The sequence below is a fragment of the Lactuca virosa genome, chromosome 4, assembly GCF_052849685.1.
Source record: "Lactuca virosa cultivar CGN04683 chromosome 4, Lactuca_virosa_CGN04683_v6, whole genome shotgun sequence".
NCBI lineage: Eukaryota > Viridiplantae > Streptophyta > Magnoliopsida > Asterales > Asteraceae > Lactuca > Lactuca virosa.
The window spans coordinates 16,338,066-16,360,408 of record NC_136429.1 but is presented as its reverse complement, the minus strand read 5'-3'; the positions used below and the strand labels follow the sequence as shown (position 1 = coordinate 16,360,408).

At 40.4% G+C, this 22,343-nt stretch overlaps 1 protein-coding gene across 2 annotated transcripts; it reads right to left on the bottom strand.

The window, feature by feature from the left end:
* Positions 1 to 16,312: 16,312 nt before the first annotated feature.
* LOC145109871 (uncharacterized) lies at positions 16,313 to 17,406 on the bottom strand. Of its 2 annotated transcripts, XM_079046995.1 has the most exons (3): positions 16,932 to 17,406; positions 16,539 to 16,847; positions 16,313 to 16,453 (listed from the first exon to the last, which is right to left on the bottom strand). In XM_079046995.1, exons 1-3 carry the CDS (start codon positions 17,254 to 17,256, stop codon positions 16,428 to 16,430), a joined length of 660 nt encoding a protein of 219 aa, XP_078903121.1. In that variant the 5' UTR covers positions 17,257 to 17,406; the 3' UTR covers positions 16,313 to 16,427. The 2 variants fall into 2 exon arrangements, with proteins under 2 accessions (XP_078903121.1, XP_078903120.1); XM_079046994.1 differs by having other exon boundaries at positions 16,539 to 17,406.
* Positions 17,407 to 22,343: the final 4,937 nt, after the last annotated feature.

Here is a 22,343-nt window from a genome sequence, read left to right as displayed (position 1 = left end):
GGTCTAGCTGTTGCATGCAGCTCAGGTGTGGGTTTGTCAAACCCAATATAGATCTATATACAACTATCACGCTCTCCCTCCAGGAGACTCTGGTTACAATACAGGACTTATTTGTAAAGTGAAGCGAATGTCTCACAAAGTCATTAACGGAATTACGTGTTGTGTAATGAAAATCCTCTTTGTATAAATGTACCCTTTTGAACTGTATGTATTATGTAATATATCATAAACTATACCTATTATAGTTTATCAAAACAAGGGTAGTAGTAGTAATGTATGTAAACTACACTTAACATAGTTTATCCAAATGTTTGTATGTAATGGATGTACTTTGATCATAACAATTTGTTATTTCTATGCTTTATCTAGCAAAATCCATTTGTTAACTGTTGTATGTCCTTATACTAAGACAAAATGTCATATAATGCAATAACATATAATCACATAAAGATATACACCTTGCTCAACATGTTACAAGGTGTAATGAAATTGATAGCATTTTTCTGTTGTTAACAATTTCTATTACTGTTCTTAGAAAATTTGTAGAAAAATCATCAAAGGTCCAAATCAGAATCCGTAAATTCTGAGAGTTTGAAAAATGAGTCTAGTTTGTTCATAAATTTTCTCACGATTTTTAGTGACCTCCAACTTAGCTGAAAACATCCATAATCACAGACTCGTCCGGATTGGTTCTTGAAATGATAGGCAGTTTTGTAAAAATCACCATAAATTGTAGAAAAATCTTATGGAGATGTGCAAGTAGCCATTTTAAAGCTAAGAACTTGAAATACTTGCACCTTGTACAGTTTTGAAAACAAAAATGTTTAAGTTGACCAAAACAGTCCGTGAATGGAGTCCAACGTTTCTGATGAAAGCTGTTAGAAGAATTAAGTTGTGTTCTTGGTGTTTTAACTTGTATTACCCCCCTTAAAACATAAGAAAACATGAAAACATAGGGGTATGAACTCACCTTGTGTGATTTCAGTGGATGAGTGTTGGAGAAGGGAAGTGTTCAACTCAAGAACACTTCAAGAAGCCTTGAAGATTTCGAGAATCTAACACCAAAGGGATGGAATTTGTGTGAGCAACCCATGATTTGAGTGGAATGAAGTGTAATAATCACAAGGAGGATGAGTTATACTTACCAAGAGTGGAAGAAAACTTGATGATCAGCCTTGAAATCCCGAAATTGAGAGAGAAAGTTGGAGAGAAAAGTTGTGTTTGATCTTTGGTGGAAATGAGTGAAGTGGGTGAAATGAAGAGAGAGAGTGGGAGTCTTTCAGCTCTTTCGACGAGATAATGGCTGAAAAATGATTAGAAAGTACCTTGACATGACCAGGGTAGGGTGGCAGGAGTGGCTGGCCATAGAGTGGGTGAGGGGGGGGGGGGGTTGCTTGTGTCATAAAGTAAAGCAAGGTCAACACTCCACCTTAATTACTCCAACCACTAAATCTTGGATAAGATTTGCATTAAAAACGTGATTAATTAAGACATATGGGTCTTAATATGTTAAAATAAAGTTTTGGGTGGAAATCCCTCGTTAAAATAATTAAAGACGGGCTTAAAACTGAGTCGGGGTCGAAAACCGGGTAGAAAAACGCAAAATCCGAAGTCAGGAGGTGATTCTGGTCTTGGTCGCTGAAGTGGACCCGAAGTGGAGCTCACTCGCGGATGCAGAAGGAAGGCGCTGCGGTCCGAAGTTAAGAGGCTGCGGTCCGAAGTCAGGAGAACCGGAAGCGAACATCGGATGCGGGCTCCATGCTGCTGCGGTCGGCGGCTGCTGGCTGCGGCTTGCTGGCTGCGGCTGCCTGGCTGCGGCTCCTCAAGGAGACTCCGGTTCAAGGAGGGTTTGATCCCTATAGAAGGGCTCCGGCCCTAAGAGGCTATTTTCCAAGGTATCTTCCCGTTTCGCATGGTTTTTCACCAAGTCAAGTGTCGGGACGCCCCAATTGATTACGAAAAAAAACCAAAAGAGGTTTTGAGAGAGATTTGGGAGAGATTTGACGTTCTTGGAGAGATTTCTTATATAGAGAGAGATTTTGGAGAGATTTCACATTCTTGGAGAGATTTGGGAGAGATTTGACATTCTTGGAGAGATTTCAAATAGAAGGAGATAGAGTGAAAACGATTGAGGGAGGTTTCGTTTATGACCTTTTTGAGTGTCCGACTTCGCAATGCAAAGTCCGTAAACCCCGTTAAGTCATGTTTTAGTGTCCTACACACTCCCGATGAGTGTGCAATAGTGTTTTATCTCTTTGGTTCATTGTTTAGCATTATCAAGGCTAAGAAAAATTAAACACACGAATTTTCCAAATGATGTTTTCTCATTAAAATAGCGGGTTGTTTAGTAATTACATAGAGTAAACCCTAACATACAAGGGTCAACTGAGTTGACCGGTTTGACTTGTTGACTTTGTTTAACTTTGTTTGACTTTGACTTGACTGGAAATTGACGATTGTCACATCATGCCCCCGTTAGAGGGAATTTCGTCCCGAAATTTACATTTTGGCTGGGACTTCAAGAGTTTGGGAAGAGATGCGGGTATTTTTGTTTCATTTGATCTTCGCGTTCCCAGGTGAACTCAGGTCCTCGTTTAGCATTCCAACGGACCTTAACGATGGGAATACGACTTTGTTTTGTTCTTTTGATCTCTCGATCCATGATTTCGACTGGTTCCTCCACGAAGTGGAGATTTTCGTTAACTTCGATTTCGTCGAGTGGTATTACGAGTGTCTCATCAGACAGATACTTCTTTAAATTCGATATGTGAAATGTGGGATGTACGTTATTAAGTTCTTGTGGTAATCGGAGTTTGTACGCCACGGGACCAATCCTGGCAAGGATTTCGAACGGTCCGATGTACCTCGGGTTCAGTTTCCCACGTTTACCGAAACGTATCATTCCTTTCCAAGGGGAAACCTTCAGTAGTACCCTATCTCCGACCTGGAACTCCAAGGGTTTGCGTTGTTTATCCGCGTAACTCTTTTGCCGATCTCGGGATGCTTTCATTCTTTCCCGAATTTGAACAATCTTTTCTGTGGTCTCCCTTATGATTTCAGGACCAGTGAGGGTGCTATTAGAGACTTGCCCTCTAGCTAGCTGTGTATCCCCCACTTCAGCCCAACACAGTGGGGATCTGCACTTGCGGCCGTAGAGAGCTTCGAATGGGGCGACCTTAATACTAGTGTGATAGTTGTTATGGTAGGAGAACTCTATAAGCGGTAAATAGGTATCCCATGCCTTACCAAAGTCTATCACACAGGCTCTCAACATGTCTTCCAATGTCTGTATGGTTCGCTCGCTCTGTCCGTCGGTTTGTGGATGGTAGGCCGTACTCATGTCAAGCCTAGTTCCTAGAGATTTCTGTAAGGACTGCCAAAATCGTGAGGTGAATCTACTATCTCGGTCGGAGATAATGGATATTGGTACACCATGCAGTCGCACAATCTCCTTGATGTACGTCCTGGTTAACTTCTCCATCTTGTCGGTTTCCTTTATCGGCAGGAAGTGCGCAGACTTGGTCAATCTGTCTACGATTACCCATATGGTGTCAAGCCCACCCGATGTCTTAGGCAGCTTGGTTATGAAGTCCATGGTTATCCGTTCCCACTTCCACTCGGGTATATCCGGCTGTTGTAGTAGTCCTGATGGCTTCTGGTATTCTACTTTGACCTTGGCGCAAGTCAGGCACTTGCTCACATAAGTAGCAATCTCAGCCTTCATGTTTGGCCACCAGTATAGCTTTTTGAGGTCTAGATACATCTTATCTGATCCGGGATGGATGGAGTATTGAGTCTTGTGTGCTTCATTCATGACAACGTCACGGAATCCACCAAACTTCGGTGTCCAGATTCGGTTCATGAGATAACGAGCTCCATCATCCTTGACTTCTAAGTTCTTATCCATTCCCCTTATTGCCTCACCTGCCACATTTTCTGGTTTCAAGGCTTCTAGTTGTGCTCCCTTGATCTGTGCGGTTAGGTGTGAATGGATTGTCATGGTTAAGGATTTTACTCGGCGGCCCGAATATTCTTTTCTGCTTAGGGCATCGGCCACTACATTGGCCTTGCCCGGATGGTAGCGGATTTCGCACTCATAGTCGCTCAGCAGCTCTACCCATCTTCTTTGTCGCATGTTGAGCTCTTTTTGATTGAGGATATACTGAAGACTTTTGTGATCGGTGAAGATGGTGCACTTTGTGCCGTAGAGGTAGTGCCTCCAGATCTTTAAGGCGAACACTACTGCTCCCAGCTCGAGGTCGTGGGTAGTATAATTAACTTCGTGTGTCTTAAGTTGCCTTGACGCGTAAGCGATGACCTTCCCTCTCTGCATGAGCACGCATCCGAGTCCTTGACTTGAAGCATCGCAATATACCACGAAGTCATCAGTTCCTTATGGAAGAGACAAGACCGGTGCGCTGCACAGGGCTTGTTTTAACGTTTGGAAGGCGGCTTCCTGTTTATCTCCCCACTTAAACATCACACCTTTCTGAGTCAAGTTGGTGAGTGGTTTGGCAATCTTGGAGAAATTCTGTATGAATCTTCGGTAGTAGCCGGCGAGCCCTAAAAATTTTCGGATTTCTGTGGGCGTTGTTGGTGCTGACCAGTTTTCGATTGCTTTGATTTTTGAGGGATCCACGTGTATTCCTTTCTTGCTAACCACGTGGCCAAGAAATCCCACTTCTCGGAGCCAAAATTCGCACTTCGAAAATTTAGCATAAAGCTTCTCCATTCTTAGAGTCTCCAATACTAGTCGTAGATGTTGGCTGTGTTCTTCTTTGCTTGGTGAATAGACCAGGATATCGTCGATGAATACGATCAAGAATTTGTCTAGGAAGGGTCGACACACTCGGTTCATCAGATCCATGAACACCGCAGGCGCGTTTGTTAATCCGAATGGCATCACTACAAACTTGTAGTGTCCATAGCGAGTCCTGAATGCCATCTTGGGGATATCTTCTTCTTGAACTCGCAACTGATGATAACCCGACCTCAGGTCGATTTTCGAAAAGTAGCTTGCTCCCTGAAGTTGGTCGAAGAGGTCGTCGATTCGGGGTAGGGGATATCGATTCTTGATGGTAAGTCTGTTTAACTCCCGATAGTCGATGCACATGCGAAAGGATCCGTCCTTCTTCTTTACAAAAAGGACTGGTGCTCCCCAAGGTGAGAAGCTCGGTCTAATGAACCCTTTGCTCAACAGTTCATTCAACTGGCTGGACAGCTCTTGCATTTCTGCTGGTGCTAGGTGGTATGGAGCTTTGGCGACTGGGGTAGCTCCGGGAATTAAGTCGATTCGGAATTCGACTTGTCGCGCGAGCGGTACGCCTGGGAGATCTTCTGGGAATACATCGGGGAAGTTGCACACCTCGGGAATGTCTTTGATGTCCTTCACCTCCTGTTTCTTATCTACTATGTGGGCCAAGAAGGCACGGTATTCCTTTCGGTGATACTTTTGGGCTTTGACGTAAGAGATGACTTGTAAATTTGCACTGGGTTTATCACCATAAATGAGAAGGGTTTCGCCATTTGGCAGATTTAGGCGAACGGCCCTTTCGTAACATAGAATGTCGGCACGATGAGAACTTAACCAATCCATACCCACAATTATGTCGAAACTTTTTATTGTGAATGGCATTAGGTCAATTTTGAATGAATGATTGTCTAAAGTGAGGGTACACCCTGAGTATATATCATCAGTGCGCTCTACTTTTCCATTTGCCATTTCTACGACGTATAAATCTTTTAATGACTGGGGATTTTGTTTAAGTAATTGTTTGTATTGGTGGCTCACAAAACTCCTCTCCGCTCCACTATCAAATAGTACGCATGCATAAGAGTTATTGAGGAGAAACGTACCGGTAACCACTGTAGGATCCTTGACTGCTTCCCCATGTCCTATCGCCAGGACTCTCCCCACGCCACCAGCATTTGGGGCTTGTGCTTTGGGGCAGTTTCTCCTGAAGTGTCCTACTTCACCACATCCATAGCAGGTTTGGCTTGCCCCTGCATTGGCAACTTGGTTGATCGGTCGTGCTGGCGCTTTACAGAAACGAGCGGTATGTCCCTTCCTGTCGCAGTTTTTACAGTGCATTTCCCGACAAGCACAAGTGTGGTGGAAGTTGTACTTGTTGCACTTAGGGAGATTTACAGCATATTGCTTCAATGGTGCTGGGGTGGTAGCAGTAGTGGCAGCACGGACAGCCATAGTTTGTTGCTTCTTGGCGGGGTCCTGTGCCGGTTGCTTCTTTTTATTGTTCCAGAACTTCCTCTTGTTGTTCCCTCCTTTTGCTTGGTCAGTGGTGGTGATCACAGTACCACGGCTGGCCCTGTGATCGATAAGTTGTTGTGCCAATTCCTTGGCACTTTCAAAGGTAGCGGGTTTCGAGGCCAGTACACTATCTTGAATCTGGGATGATAGCCCCCAGAGGTATCGTTCCACCTTTTTCTCCTCTGGAGTGACCATTGTTGGACAGAGGAGTGCTAGGTCATTGAATCAGGCAGTGTAAGTTTCAAGATCTGTGCCTGACATTCTTAGGTTCCAGAGTTCTTCTTCGAGTTTTTTGTATTTCACCCCTCGGGCAATACTCCTTTAGCATCAACGCTTTTAGGTCTTCCCAGCTTATGGAGTTAGCCACTGTTGGAGTAAGTGATTTAACTCGGCCATTCCACCAAGTGAGAGCCCTACCGGTGAAAGTGAATGTCGCGTACTTGACCTTGCTCGCTTCGGGACAAGCACAGATTTCGAAGACTGCTTCGGTCCTTTCGAACCATTGCATCAATGTGATGATGCCCCCGCTCCCATTGAAGGTATCGGGTTTGCCATTGGTGAAGTCCTTGTAGGTGCATTCCTTTGTGCGCCCCGAACTGTCACCCTGGTTAGAGGGTGTAGCACCAGATCCAGATCCACCATTGCCATTAGTGCCGATTTGCGACATAGCTGCCGCCACAGCTGCTGCTACTGCAGCCTGGAACATTGCCGGATCAAATTGCGGAGGCGGCGGCGGAGGAGGTGGTGCTGCGCTGCTGGAAGGTCTTGGTCTTCTCCTTGGCGGCATAGTTCTGTCACAAGTTTTTAAAATGACAAGTCGGTAAGGACTTCAATATTAATACGAGTCGAGTGTCACTTGTTTTCTCTCATTTGTATTATATTCCGACTTTATTGCATTAGCAAGTAATTCATGGAGAAAGTTTATGCAATTAAACTTATGAATTGAATAGTGGTGACTCAAACGGAGTCATGTGTTCGGTTCCGTGTCTGACCCACTCCTAAGATTCGCTCAATGTGCCCCAGTTATGTGTAATTAAAATTTTAATAAGCTGTTGATACTAATGAGTCTGCCCTAAGTCCACAACCAAACAAGGAACAGGTCCTAAGGCGGACTCACCATTTCTAGGTCGATTACTTCTTTAATTACACATAACGACGAGGTACACTTAAAAAATCTTAGAGTTATCAGTTGTAAATTGTTTGTAATACCACATAGTAAAATCTAATGTCAACATCCAATGAAGTAAAATGCATGCCAAATTCATTGATAAACTTTTAGTACATATTGTTTTGGAGAAAATTTGACCTCATAAGGGTCTACATTACATCAATGTAAAAGATAGTTTCGACAGCACAAAAGCGCCTTGAATAGTGTAATGACTTAATCGCAGGGTCAACCTACATACAAAAGAGTAGCACCAACGCATGCTCATAAACCTATACTACGAAGTTGTGTGAGTAGTAATGAATCCTACTCACGACGATCCTTCCCTGATGGAGCTTGGGATGATGTCGATGCGCCTTGCAGTTCTGCTAATCTCCGTTCGGTTGCAACCATTCTCTCCTCAAGCGCCAAGTATCTTTCCCGATACTCCCTTGCTTCTGCTCGAGCAGCGAGAAGGTCCTGAATGAGTTGATCTCTGTAGTGGGAGTCTCGTTCTAGGTCTCTGGTGCGAGCAGTGGTAGACTCTATGATGGCACTTAGTTCCCGGACCTGATCGGTCGTCATTCTACCGCGATCATCCATAATCGCTATCTGTTGAGTCATGACTGGGAGGGCTCTATCGGCTGGTCCTCCGTGGCTGAGGTCATAGAAACCTCGTTGACCTCCGTAAGGTGATCATTGTCGTTGACGGCGACCCCATCCCTCAAATGTGGTAGCCCATCGAGGTACGGGTCCGAAGAAGTCGTATCGGTTGGCGGGAACTCTGGCTATGTAGGGAGGATTGATGACCTCTGGTTCTTCTTCACTTTCGTCTTCATCCATGTCTGCCTCGATGTCTTCCTCCTCTTCTTCTTCTTTCGGTTCCTCCTCGGGTTCCTCTTCGGGGTCCTCTTCGGGGTCCTCTTCGGGATCCTCTTCGATTAGTTCTTCGGGCTCTTCTTCGATCCAGCCGACGTTTCCCTGATTGGGAAAGTATGGGTCTCCTGGTAAGTGGAATCCTGCCATGTCGTCTGTGTGAGAATGGGGGCGTAAGAAGCATGTAACGGTTAATAATATAAATATTGCGCTATAGCAACATACAGATACTCCTATAGTATTTTAAATGTTTAGATTTGGTTCTTAGAGCATTCTTTGTAGAGTGAAGTTAGGTTATTAGATTTGTTGCCCATTACGACTATCCCCCGGTATGTGTAAGTCACTTCTCAAACAGATATAGTTGATCAGGCTATATCCCTCCCAGACTTGATTCACATATACTAAAGCATACTCATAGGGTACAACTCCTCTTCTTTTACTTTATGTTCTCCTAGTTATGACACTACGCGAGTATGTAATGCATGTATGTATACTTTAAACGAGAAAACTATTTATTTTCTAAAAGTATATCCCATTAAAATGTTTTAAAATCAGAGACTTTTAGTCCCAAATGTGTTTATAGTTTGTATATCTTATGTGGTTTGATATACTTAATTCACTATAAACCGTGCTCTGATACCAATCTGTCACACCCCCAAACCAAGGATGGCGGAAACGTCCGGGGGTGGAGGACTTCATGTATAGTATCATAACAACATTTTGCATTAGTGATCAAAGTAAACACAACCAACATATATATAATTGAAAGAGTTACATTATTGTATGAATTACATGTTTCCAAACCAATTACAATATGTTGACAAAACGTGAAATGTTTGACGCCTTAACGTCCCATCCTCAAAAGCACTTGGTTACCTGTTTAGTGATTTCCTGAGAATACAAGTTGGTTTGAAAAAGTGTCAACACAAAGGTTGGTGAGTCCATAAGTTTTTTTTTTGTATGCAATTATGAAAACCTTTTTCTTGTAAAAGTAGTGTCCGTTCCAGAAAATCCAATATTTTCCTTAATATGCAAATGTAGTCTTAAAACCCAAAGACCAGAATGTACAATTAATTTGTTATATTTATAGTAAAACAATGCAAGTTTAAATCGACATAAACTCGTTTGATTTCAATGAAATCCCCGTGAATTCTATGTTTGTTAATACTTTCTGTGAGTTATTATAACCATGCTATGACCTAGTTGGCCTGAAACGACGTTCTTCAGGCGTCGGAAATGTTATGACATTTGTCACCTCAGACCTGCCGGTCTAGCTGTTGCATGCAGCTCAGGTGTGGGTTTGTCAAACCCAATATAGATCTATATACAACTATCACGCTCTCCCTCCAGGAGACTCTGGTTACAATACAGGACTTATTTGTAAAGTGAAGCGAATGTCTCACAAAGTCATTAACGGAATTACGTGTTGTGTAATGAAAATCCTCTTTGTATAAATGTACCCTTTTGAACTATATGTATTATGTAATATATCATAAACTATACCTATTATAGTTTATCAAAACAAGGGTAGTAGTAGTAATGTATGTAAACTACACTTAACATAGTTTATCCAAATGTTTGTATGTAATGGATGTACTTTGATCATAACAATTTGTTATTTCTATGCTTTATCTAGCAAAATCCATTTGTTAACTGTTGTATGTCCTTATACTAAGACAAAATGTCATATAATGCAATAACATATAATCACATAAAGATATACACCTTGCTCAACATGTTACAAGGTGTAATGAAATTGATAGCATTTTTCTGTTGTTAACAATTTCTATTACTGTTCTTAGAAAATTTGTAGAAAAATCATCAAAGGTCCAAATCAGAATCCGTAAATTTTGAGAGTTTGGAAAATGAGTCTAGTTTGTTCATAAATTTTCTCACGATTTTTAGTGACCTCCAACTTAGGTGAAAACGTCAATAATCACAGACTGGTCTGGATTGGTTCTTGAAATGATAGGCAGTTTTGTAAAAATCACCATAAATTGTAGAAAAATCTTATGGAGATGTGCAAGTAGCCATTTTAAAGCTAAGAACTTGAAATACTTGCAACTTGTACAGTTTTGAAAACAAAAATGTTTAAGTTGACCAAAACAGTCCGTGAATGGAGTCCAACTTTTCTGATGAAAGCTGTTAGAAGAATTAAGTTGTGTTCTTGGTGTTTTAACTTGTATTCCCCCCCTTAAAACATAAGAAAACATGAAAACATAGGGGTATGAACTCACCTTGTGTGATTTCAGTGGATGAGTGTTGGAGAAGGGAAGTGTTCAACTCAAGAACACTTGAAGAAGCCTTGAAGATTTCGAGAATCTAACACCAAAGGGATGGAATTTGTGTGAGCAACCCATGATTTGAGTGGAATGAAGTGTAATAATCACAAGGAGGATGAGTTATACTTACCAAGAGTGGAAGAAAACTTGATGATCAGCCTTGAAATCCCGAAATTGAGAGAGAAAGTTGGAGAGAAAAGTTGTGTTTGATCTTTGGTGGAAATGAGTGAAGTGGGTGAAATGAAGAGAGAGAGTGGGAGTCTTTCAGCTCTTTCGACGAGATAATGGCTGAAAAATGATGAGAAAGTACCTTGACATGACCAAGGTAGGGTGGCAGGAGTGGCTGGCCATAGAGTGGGTGAGGGGGGGGGGGGGTTGCTTGTGTCATAAAGTAAAGCAAGGTCAACACTCCACCTTAATTACTCCAACCACTAAATCTTGGATAAGATTTGCATTAAAAACGTGATTAATTAAGACATATGGGTCTTAATATGTTAAAATAAAGTTTTGGGTGGAAATCCCTCGTTAAAATAATTAAAGACGGGCTTAAAACTGAGTCGGGGTCGAAAACCGGGTAGAAAAACGCAAAATCCGAAGTCAGGAGGTGATTCTGGTCTTGGTCGCTGAAGTGGACCCGAAGTGGAGCTCACTCGCGGATGCAGAAGGAAGGCGCTGCGGTCCGAAGTTAAGAGGCTGCGGTCCGAAGTCAGGAGAACCGGAAGCGAACATCGGATGCGGGCTCCATGCTGCTGCGGTCGGCGGCTGCTGGCTGCGGCTTGCTGGCTGCGGCTGCCTGGCTGCGGCTCCTCAAGGAGACTCCGGTTCAAGGAGGGTTTGATCCCTATAGAAGGGCTCCGGCCCTAAGAGGCTATTTTCCAAGGTATCTTCCCGTTTCGCATGGTTTTTCACCAAGTCAAGTGTCGGGACGCCCCAATTGATTACGAAAAAAAACCAAAAGAGGTTTTGAGAGAGATTTGGGAGAGATTTGACGTTCTTGGAGAGATTTCTTATATAGAGAGAGATTTTGGAGAGATTTCACATTCTTGGAGAGATTTGGGAGAGATTTGACATTCTTGGAGAGATTTCAAATAGAAGGAGATAGAGTGAAAACGATTGAGGGAGGTTTCGTTTATGACCTTTTTGAGTGTCCGGCTTCGCAATGCAAAGTCCGTAAACCCCGTTAAGTCATGTTTTAGTGTCCTACACACTCCCGATGAGTGTGCAATAGTGTTTTATCTCTTTGGTTCATTGTTTAGCATTATCAAGGCTAAGAAAAATTAAACACACGAATTTTCCAAATGATGTTTTCTCATTAAAATAGCGGGTTGTTTAGTAATTACATAGAGTAAACCCAAACATACAAGGGTCAACTGAGTTGACCGGTTTGACTTGTTGACTTTGTTTGACTTTGACTTGACCGGAAATTGACGATTGTCACAGCAAAAGGCATACCGACGAAGAGAAACAATCAATTTCACAAACAGAAATGAATCAAAAATCGAGAGTGAGAGAGATTATGGGAGTTCACGGTCGTAGCCAATGAAATGAGGGTGAAAAGTACTCTCAGCCGTGTACTCTTGCTTATATACCTGAACTAGTTCTCGGCCCATCGCTTATGAGTTGCAAATCCAAGAAGCTTCAAATGCAAGCCCAACACTTAATGTTTTTCAAAAATAAAACATTTTGAGGACTAAAAAATTAAATGACATAAAATAAAATAAAATCTAAGAATTTAAACTAAAATAATTTTTTTTTTAATTTTTCTGATTTTCTTAGCAAAATAAAAATAAAATTTAAAATTAAAGTTAAAATTAAAATGAATTAACACTAATTTCTCATTTACCAATGCTAATTATATTTTATGAGATTGGGATCAAAGTTGTTAGACAGCCCAAATCCGTTTATCAGCACTTCCCCTTTCATGAATAGATCTGGTCAATCGCTGGTATTGTGGTCCACTTAAACACGAAAGATTTTGACAAAAAAAATTTACATACCAAAAATGACAAGGCATTGTGACCTTACGTTTCTAGATAAAATTCCTAAGGACCATTTTTCTGACGACGACCAAGGATATTGTTTTCCAGCTAAATTGAGCAGCGAGATATACAGACAACCTAGTGATTGTTCAATTTTAGATGTACTAGAACATGTTTCTCGCTTCCTGATATACCCCAATAATCAGGGACTTCCAAAATACTCCTTACTTTAGGTGAGCAGACAATCATTATGGGAGAAGACAGATTTAGAATGCATTTGCTATACACCCAGGTCGGATCTCTTCCAATCACGCAGAGGGTGAAACATATGACTAACTAGAGTTTGGAGGGATTGAGAAGTAGAATGGTGCATATGTTGTGTACCAGGTCGGATTGTTAATCACGCAAAAGAGACAACATATGGCTAATAGACAGGAAGAATTGCATAGATAGAAGCTGCAGAGAAATAGAATTGCATATGTTGCAGTCCAGGTCGGATCTTTTGATCACACAGAGGAGGCAACATATGACTGACAGAAAGAAAGCAAGAAAATAACCTTTTACAGACCTAATTTATCAGAATTCCCCAGTTTCCCCGTCAATACCGGAATTAAGGACAAAGCCTGCACATTGAGGAAAAGTTAAAACATGGTTCTAGATACAGATTAGTTAGTGTGATCCGCAGATTCCCATGTATATCTCCCTGCTCAACCTACTCGAGCGTCGTATTGTCAGGCTGAATGGAACTATCTAAGTTAAGATTTGTCAAGTCTCTAGATTCCTTAAGTTCATCTATACCTAATCAAGTCCATATGAATCTTTCATGCCTACCAACGCATCGAACACAGAGCCTAGACAATTCAACTTTGGTACCTTACACAGATTCAAATTGTCTGTTATCACATGATTATATCACTTCCCAACACATCACCTACAGAAATACTACTATTTTTGGATTTTTTTAATTTTTGTTTGGCTTTTATTTCTCCCCCTAAATTTGTGCATAGGTGAGAATGAAAATTAAATGCGCAAATTTAAACTAACCTAAAACAAAAAATTAGTCCTCAAAACGTATCATTTTCAAGAATCCCACAAGCACATCGAATCGAGCTTTGTTAAACGATTTTGTGAATAGATCTGCCACATTATTAGCAGTAGGAACTTGTTCCAACCGAATGAGCAACCGCTCATAACAGTCTCTGATAAAATGCACTTTGATGTCGATGTGCTTGGTTTTCGAGTGTTGGTCTGGATTTTTAGCAATTTGAATTGCAGCTTCATTATCGCAAAAAATAAGGGTTTCTAGAAAATTCAAACTGTAATCCAGTAATTGATGTTATATCCAGATAACTTGAGAACAACAGGCAGAAGCAGCTACGTATTCCGCCTCTGTCGTTGAGGTTGAGACTGTACGCTGTTTCTTGCACTGCCATGACACCAGCCTGTCTCCAAGAAATTGACATCCGCCAGACGTTGATTTCCTGTCAAGCTCACAACCTCCATAATTACTGTCAGAAAAAGCATATAAATCAAATTCAGAATTTTTCGGGTACCAAAGACCCAATTTTGGGCTGCCTTTGAGATACCGAAAAATTCTTTTGACAGCAATAAGATGTTAAAGTTTAGGATTAGCCTGATATGGTGCGCATTGACAAACCACGAACATGATATCTGGTCTCCTCCCGGTAAGATACATCAACGATCCAATCATTGATCTGTAATCAGTCTGATCTACGGATTCGCCCTCAGTATCTGGAGTCAACAAAGGTCGCTCGGCCATTGGTGTCAAGGCAGGCTTTGCGTCTCAAAACCCGAACTTCTCTAGCATATCTTCAACATATTTGGCTTGATGTAAAAGGATTCCGGTTTAGTCTTGTTTGAACTGAAGCCCTAAAAACATGGTCATCTCCCCCAGAGAACTCATCTCGAACCTCTTCTTCATCACGCTTTCAAACTCCTTGCATAGCTGTGGACATGTTTACCCGAATATGATGTCATCGACGTAGATTTGAACAAGAATCTGATCGGCACCAAATGTTTAATGAACAGGGTTTGATCGATTGTCCCCCGTCAATAGCCATGCTCGAGCAAGTGCTTCGTAAGAGTTGCATACTACGCCCTTGGAGCTTGATGTAACCCGTATAAAGCCTTGTCCAACTTGTAGACTTGATTCGGAAACTTCGAGTTGACAAAACCAGGGGGTTGATCAACATAGATTTCTTCCTTCACAGAACCGTACAGGAAGACAGTCTTGACATCCATCTGGTAAACCCTGAAGTTCATATAAGTGGCATACGCAAGGAAAATACGAATAGCCTCCAAGCGAGCAACCGGTGCATAAACTCCGGTGTAGTCTAGACCCTCAATTTGGCGAAATCCACGTACAACCAATCGGGCCTTATTCCGCACAATAACCCTTGAATCATCTTGCTTGTTTCGATAAACCCAGCGCGTGTCGAGTGACTTCCTGCCCTTTGGTAATTCAACCAACTTCTAAACCCCCAGCTTTTCAAATTGATTCAACTCCTCATGCATAGCATCCACCCAACTGGGATCATTCAAAGCCATTTCGACGTTCTTTGGCTCTATTTGAGATATGAAGCAAGAGTAAATACATGTATTGACATCCCCACTCAGATGCATAGTCAACTTTAACTGGAATGAGCACAGAAATAAGAATGTGACAACACGATAGGTTACAAACCTCAAGTCGTGCGCTAGAGATAAGTTACAAGTTTTATTCTTGATCAGCTCTTGAAACTCTTTCAGGACCTTTTAGACTCCCACTGTCCTCTTGACATATAAGTCTCTCTTCCCAAGAACCATTCCTTGACAAACAATTATTCAAGAGATAGTGCAGATTCTTATCAAGACAAACACTTCACACTATTGGCCTTAGTTGGTCTTTGTTTTATCCAAAACATCACAACTTACCAATTTCAAGTGTACGAGAGTAGAAAGCATTTTACTCTACATTTGACAACTGTTATAAACATTCTTTAAGATATTTCACTCAAGTTACAATCTTGGAGTATGACTTTAAAAATTGTTTTGGGACGAAGTATGACTCATCTTCTTGATTTAACCACTTCAACAATTCATGACTCCTCTTCTTAGCCATGGGAATGCACTAAGATGTCCTTAGAGGATCATTGTGATATGGTTTCTTAATCATTAAGATGATCATAAAACATGATACTAAAGTACTCTCCCATCTTTTCAGATTTGTGAAACTTTTATCTTTCTGCCTAATTTGATTCTTCTCATTCGTTCTGTCATACATTGAAACTTTTCTAATGTTTCAGAATTATACTCAGGCTTGTAAGTATAACCATATTTACTAAGCTCTATTAAATCATTACGAATAATCTCATTGATCTTTGTGGTGGACTTGACCAGTGCACACGAATATGTACTTGATCTATTAGTCCTTCACTTGACTCACATATACATGTGAACAAGGAATTAGTCTTAATTTTCCAAAGATGAAATTCTCATTCATCATACAATACAACCTGCATGATTCCAAGTTTCGATTCCAATTGAAACTTTGGTGATAAGAATCTTTCCTTATTTGGTAAATTTAGACACTACCACAAATGAAAGAATCAAATTCATATTTCCATTATTGCTAGAAACATACAAACACCAATTTCCCATGAATGTCATTGCAAGGAGATATAAAAAAAACAAAAAAAAATTATTTATTTATAAAATGCGGAAAAAACTTTTTCCTTACAATACAACTTTAAATGAAAACTATGATATTACATATTTCCTAGCAATCTATCATAACCCCTAAGTAGTAGCTCAAAATCCGATCTTCGAACCATGCGAATGAAATCCATCTTCGCGATCAGATTCAACATACTCTTCTTTTAAGTTTCCTTCCCTTTGCTTGATCCTGCAAAACATTAAAATGCAACCTAGTCCATCATGTATTAAGAATCAACACTTATGAACTTAACAGAATTAGATAGTGGACTTACCTGAAGCAGAGTCAAACTTTTTGATTCTTGCTTCTCTCAGATCTTTCAGGTAGTTAGGGCAGCTTCGCAACCAATGCCCCTTCTCTTGACAATAAAAACATATAGACTCTTTGGGAATGGTACACGGGACTATCATAGACATAGCCTTTCCCTTTACCTTTTGGTCAACAGACTTGACCAAGGCCGATCCCTTTCCATTGGGAAGAGAAAGTTTTTCTGGACTTCCAATGTTGCCATTGTCAATGTCCATGCAAGTTTGAGAAATAGACCTTCCACCCAAATTTACTTTTCCAGTGTGCCAAAACATTCCTGATTCAGCAGCAACAAGCAAATAAGAAAGATCAATAAGGGTCATGTCATGATCTGTCACATAGTAGTCCTTAATGAACTCACGATATGACTCAGGAAGTAACTGAAGAACCCAGTCAATAGCCAACTTCCTTGGGATAACGACACCCAACATTCTCAACCTGTCAATGTGTGATTTCATCTCTAAGACATGAGTACACACAGGTCTTCCATCTTTATGTTTCATTGCGAGTAGGGCTTGAGTGATCTTGAACTTTTCAAGTCTTCGAGCTTGTGGGTCAGGGAGAATAATTGGAGGAGGTGGAGGAAGAGAAGTATGATTTCCATGATCCAATCGTGGGATATCATGTTCATTAGGAAAGCTTGTTCCAAGAGATTTAGGAAGATCATATTTGTCTGAACCAGACATCTACAATGGGAGAAATTCAAGTTAGTTGATTTAAGTCCTTAATAGAACACCCAATATGAAATATTAATACTAGGACCCAACACAATATTTTATAACTTGGAAGAGGGATGCCGTAATCCAAGCTACAAAATATTTGAAGGTAGGCGAATGACGATTCACCAATTCCCACCATGACAAACGAAATAAATTATTAGGTTTTAATTGGATTTGAAACTCCTAGATCTTTTGAGATTCATTGAACTTTTCAATGGAATGTTTAAATCTCAATTGTGCCCTCTCAAGTTTGTGACTGGGATGTCGAGGACCACAAACAAGGTGTGAATAACCATGCAAATTAACTTGGTACCCTTAATTTTATCACCTAATCAATGTGCCGGTTAACCACACATTTTCCTAAAGTAACTAAGATTGGGAATTTATAAAAGGTTTAGTTACTTTATATTTATCATTATACTTATAATCAGAATTATAGTCCTTGTCCTACCTGTTCGGCTAACGACCCTCCACCAGTCAAGGAAGCGGTGGGTGAGAGTGGACACCCATTAAGCTGCCATTTTATAGGCAACAACCTTATACCCCCCTTATAGACCGACTTCGTGAATGAGGCCTACTAAAGGTAAGACTGACATGCTCTTATACATATATATATATATATATATATATATATATATATATATATATATATATATATTATTAACTTATAATATTATAAAGTATAAGGGTTGAATTTTAACTTTTAAAACTCTAGGCTTTGGAATGAAAGTGTGTATGAGACTTTACAAATTCCAAAACTTGAGGGCAAGTTTTGAACAATTCAAAAAACTTTTGGATTTTCATAACTTATGAGTTAAATTAAGGTTTTAAAAAAAACTTTAATGAAGAGACTCTTGAACATCCATAACTTAAGGACAAGTTATGGAGTCCATAAAACTATTTATGAGAAAGACTCTTCAATTATGTAACCTATGAGTTTTTAATGGATCTTTAAAAGAAATGACTTTTGGTAATCCATAACTTGATGACAAGTTATGGACTCCATTAAAAACATTTAGATCAAGAATTAACTAAAACTCATAAGTGTATGAACAATCATATCAACAATTTCAAAACTCATATAAACACATATAAAACTTGAAATTTTGATAATAACCTTGAGATTGGTTTACCATAATCATCACCACATCAAAAAACAGGTTTTAAGGTTCAAGAAACAGTTTAGGGTAATGATCCTCATCCAATACCAAGCAAAACCCCGAAATTCTACATACAGGGGCATCACCACGTTGTAGTAAAGACTGGCACATCGTGGTGAGCAGTTAGATGCAAAAAGTGCAGAATTTCAACTTTGGAAAAACATGTAGCATCAAGTATTATCGAAAACAAGCCTATGCTCTGATACCACTGATGGGTTTTGAGAATTCTAACACCCCTATGGTGTACATGCAACCCTAGAAACCTTGTATCTATGTTTTCTCTACTATACATGCAAATATGATTTATCCAAGGTTCTCATCCTAACTAACATACAATGGAGCAACTATACTACAAAAATCTAGTTAGATGACATACCTTTTGATGGAGCTTGAAGTATTGAACCTTTAAGAGCTTAGTGCCCCAAGTGTTGCACCTCAAATGGTTAACACAACACCAAAAACCCTTGGAATAACTAGAGAAGAAGAATACTTATGTTCACTCTTATGAAATCGGATTTGCCCTCTTGTGTACTATACACTAGTACCAATTTCATGAACTAGAGACCTATTTATATAGTGTGGATGATTAGGGTTACATTCATGTAAACCCTAATACCCATGACCTTTCATTTCCATAGGATCCATGGGTTAAAACTTCATGGACTATCCATGAAAGCTTAGCCCAACCTAAATGAACTTGGCCCATCCTGTATATAAATAAGAGTCCATATTTAATTAGTTCCTTTTGACCACTAAATTAATTCTAAATTAATTCTTGATCAATACTAATTAAATAATATGATTTCATATTAATATATTAGAACTTATAATATATTAATATAAATCATAAGTATCCTTTTCTCATTTTGTCTATCCAATTGTTCTGATGCCATGCAACCCAAATGGACCATGCTACTCTCGGTTCGAATACATACCAATAATAGTTATGGGCTTAGACATCTAATCCAACAATAACATCATCCTTGCAACGTCTTGTAGTGTTCTGTTCCGCCTCTCAACAACACCATTGTGCTGCGGTGTGCGAACAACATTGTATTGACGCACTATCCCTTTTTCCGCACAAAAATGATCGAGAACAACATTCCTGAATTCTGTCCCATTGTCAGTTCTGAGCGCCTTCACCCGATGGTTGGTTTGGTTCTCTATCATCACAATAAACGTTTTAATCAGGTCAGCAACCCCAGCCTTGTTGGACAAAAAGAAAACCCACGTGAACCGCGAGAAATCATCGATCACAACTAGACAATATGAATTTATGTTGATGTTGAGGACGTTGATCGGACCAAATAAGTCCATATGCAACAATTGGAGCACCTGGTTGATTGAATTGACCTGTTTAGGCAGGTGTGGCTTTCTGTGATGCTTTCCTTGGGCGCATGCCAAACATTTTTAAAACATGATGAAATCCTTGATAGGAAGTCCGCGCACTATGTCATTCTTTGCAAGTCGATTCAAGTTCTTTACGTTAGCATGTCCGAGCCTTCGATGCCACAGCATAGCATTATGCACGGAAACTTTTGAGAAGAGGCAAGTGACTTGTTTAGGAAGATTGTTGTTCATGTCAATGATATATGCATTTCCGTCCCATTTAGATTTTACAAGAATCCATCATCTGGGATGACAATGCCTGCCTTCAGAATTAGACATTCTTTGTCGGTAAAATGTATCGCGTAGCCCTTGTCACAAATTTGAGAGACGCTCAACAAACTGTGCTTTAACTCGGGTGCGTAGTTGACATTCTTGAAGCTCGGTACTCCATTAGAACTGTTCCCCTTTGAGTGATCTTTCCTCCATCTCCTCCCGCAAAGGAAACATATCCCCCATTAAAATTCTGAATGTTGTGCAACTGGGAAATTTCTCCTGTCATGTGCCTGTAACAACTGTTGCCGACATTCCACAGTCTGGCGACATTCCTCCGCAGCTGTTCCTGCACAATGAGCGGGACTATTTAGATTTGGGGACCCAGGTCATTACATCCCTGGGTTTACCCTTGACATTCACAGATTTATCATTTTGATTTTTCAGTTTTGAATTAGAATCAGATGCACCGTCAGAAGATGATGATGATTGGACAAGTGTAGATTTGGGCACCCACTGATAGTTAGGTTTAGAAGAATTTACAGGTGATTTAGAAATATTTTTCTTTTGTCTTGAGCGTTTAGATTTTCGACTCAGATTAGTCGAAGATCCAGACGCACCCTTTGAAGAAATCGACCTTGGCTTAGCCGCATTCGATTTCGGCAAAGCACCTGTGGCTGGTTTAGTGAAAACCTGTTTGTTCGTTTTAAGATCATCCCTTTTCATATCATTATGAATTTTCTGATCATCATCACGAAGACGAGATCTTGAGGACTTTCTCGTTAGAGACCTTCCTCGAGACTCGTTTTCTCTTCTCGGTGCAGAAAAATACACAAATGCCCTGTTTGGACAATTGCGAGCAATGTGACCGGCAGTACTACAGTTGAAACATATTTGCTTATTATCATTAGACCTGGCACTGCCTTTATCAGATTTCGTGCTCTTATTAACTTTTCTAACTTTCCCACACGTGCAAGTGCATGAGTCAGATTGTGTGAGAGGTGTAGAAAATGTGGATGTGCTAGTGTCAGATTCAGATTCAGTAAATTTCACAAAAACAACACCACATTTATCAAAAACATTAAAATTCGACACCAAATCATCATAAATTAAAATATCAGTTTTAACATCAGACACAGACTCAATAGGAACAGCAAATTTTGACACCAAATTATTTTCAGACACTTTCTCTCCAGCCTCTTGCTTTTCCTAACTTACTGATGAATCTGCGTCGGAAGTAGAAACGTTAGTATCCAATTTCCTAGCACTACTTGTTGTTGCCTGTTCAGCAGCTGGTTTACCGTATACCATAAATGGTTCTCGGTCCATCTCAGCTTGAGACAATGGAGTGACAGTGTAATTGTGATTGAATGGGGGGGGACACTCTCATAACCTATTCCTACTTGTTTATGGTCCTTCCATTTCATTTGATGTTCAATTATTGTTGCAACTCTCTCACTTGACACATCGAAATTTTTAAAGTTAAAATCGGTATTTGCAAAACGGGTCTTCAATGTGTCAAGTTCAGTAGTGACAACAGCAAGTTGTTTCTTTATATAATTGTAAATTTCACATTTGTTGCTGTAATCTTCCTGCAATTTTCTAAAATCGTTAGTCATGGCCTCTAATTTCTCCTTTAATGGCCTCTGGTCTCTCTTAAGTTCATATTTCTCATATTTTAAGCCCTCGTTCTCTCTCTTTATTAACTCGATTTGATCGCGTAAAAATTTGCCGGTTTTAATACAAGATTGAGAATAAGAGTTTTCACTGACCTCCGGCTTTGCAGGCTCTGGGGTACTTTGAACCATGAATGCAAATTGTAGTTCCATCATCTCCACCTCTGGGTCTATCTCAGCTTCTCCTTCCGCAGTGTTGTTGATCTGGGCAAGATGTGCATTTTCAGGTCCTGAGATCCCAATCAAACGACTGAGCCACCACAGCAAGATTCCAGGTCTGATTGTTGGTGGTAGCTCCCCTGCTGCTACCCACTGGCACCATCGTTCGTTTGCTGTTCTCCCTCATGTCAGGCTTTGGGCAGTCTCTGGCGAAATGGCCAGGTTCATGGCAGTTGAAGCATCGGAGTTTGCCTTTGTTGAAACCCACCTTCTTTTCAGCATTCATTCCCCAATTATTTTTGTCTATCTTCTTGGAGAACTGGTTGGCGCTGAACACCGCCTTAGCAATTTTCCATGTGATGTCCATCTCCTCAACATCTTCGGGATGAATTTGATCCAAATCAGCGAAAGATAGTTGAGGAGGTAGCTCACCAACCACGAAGGCATTGTAGCAGTTGAC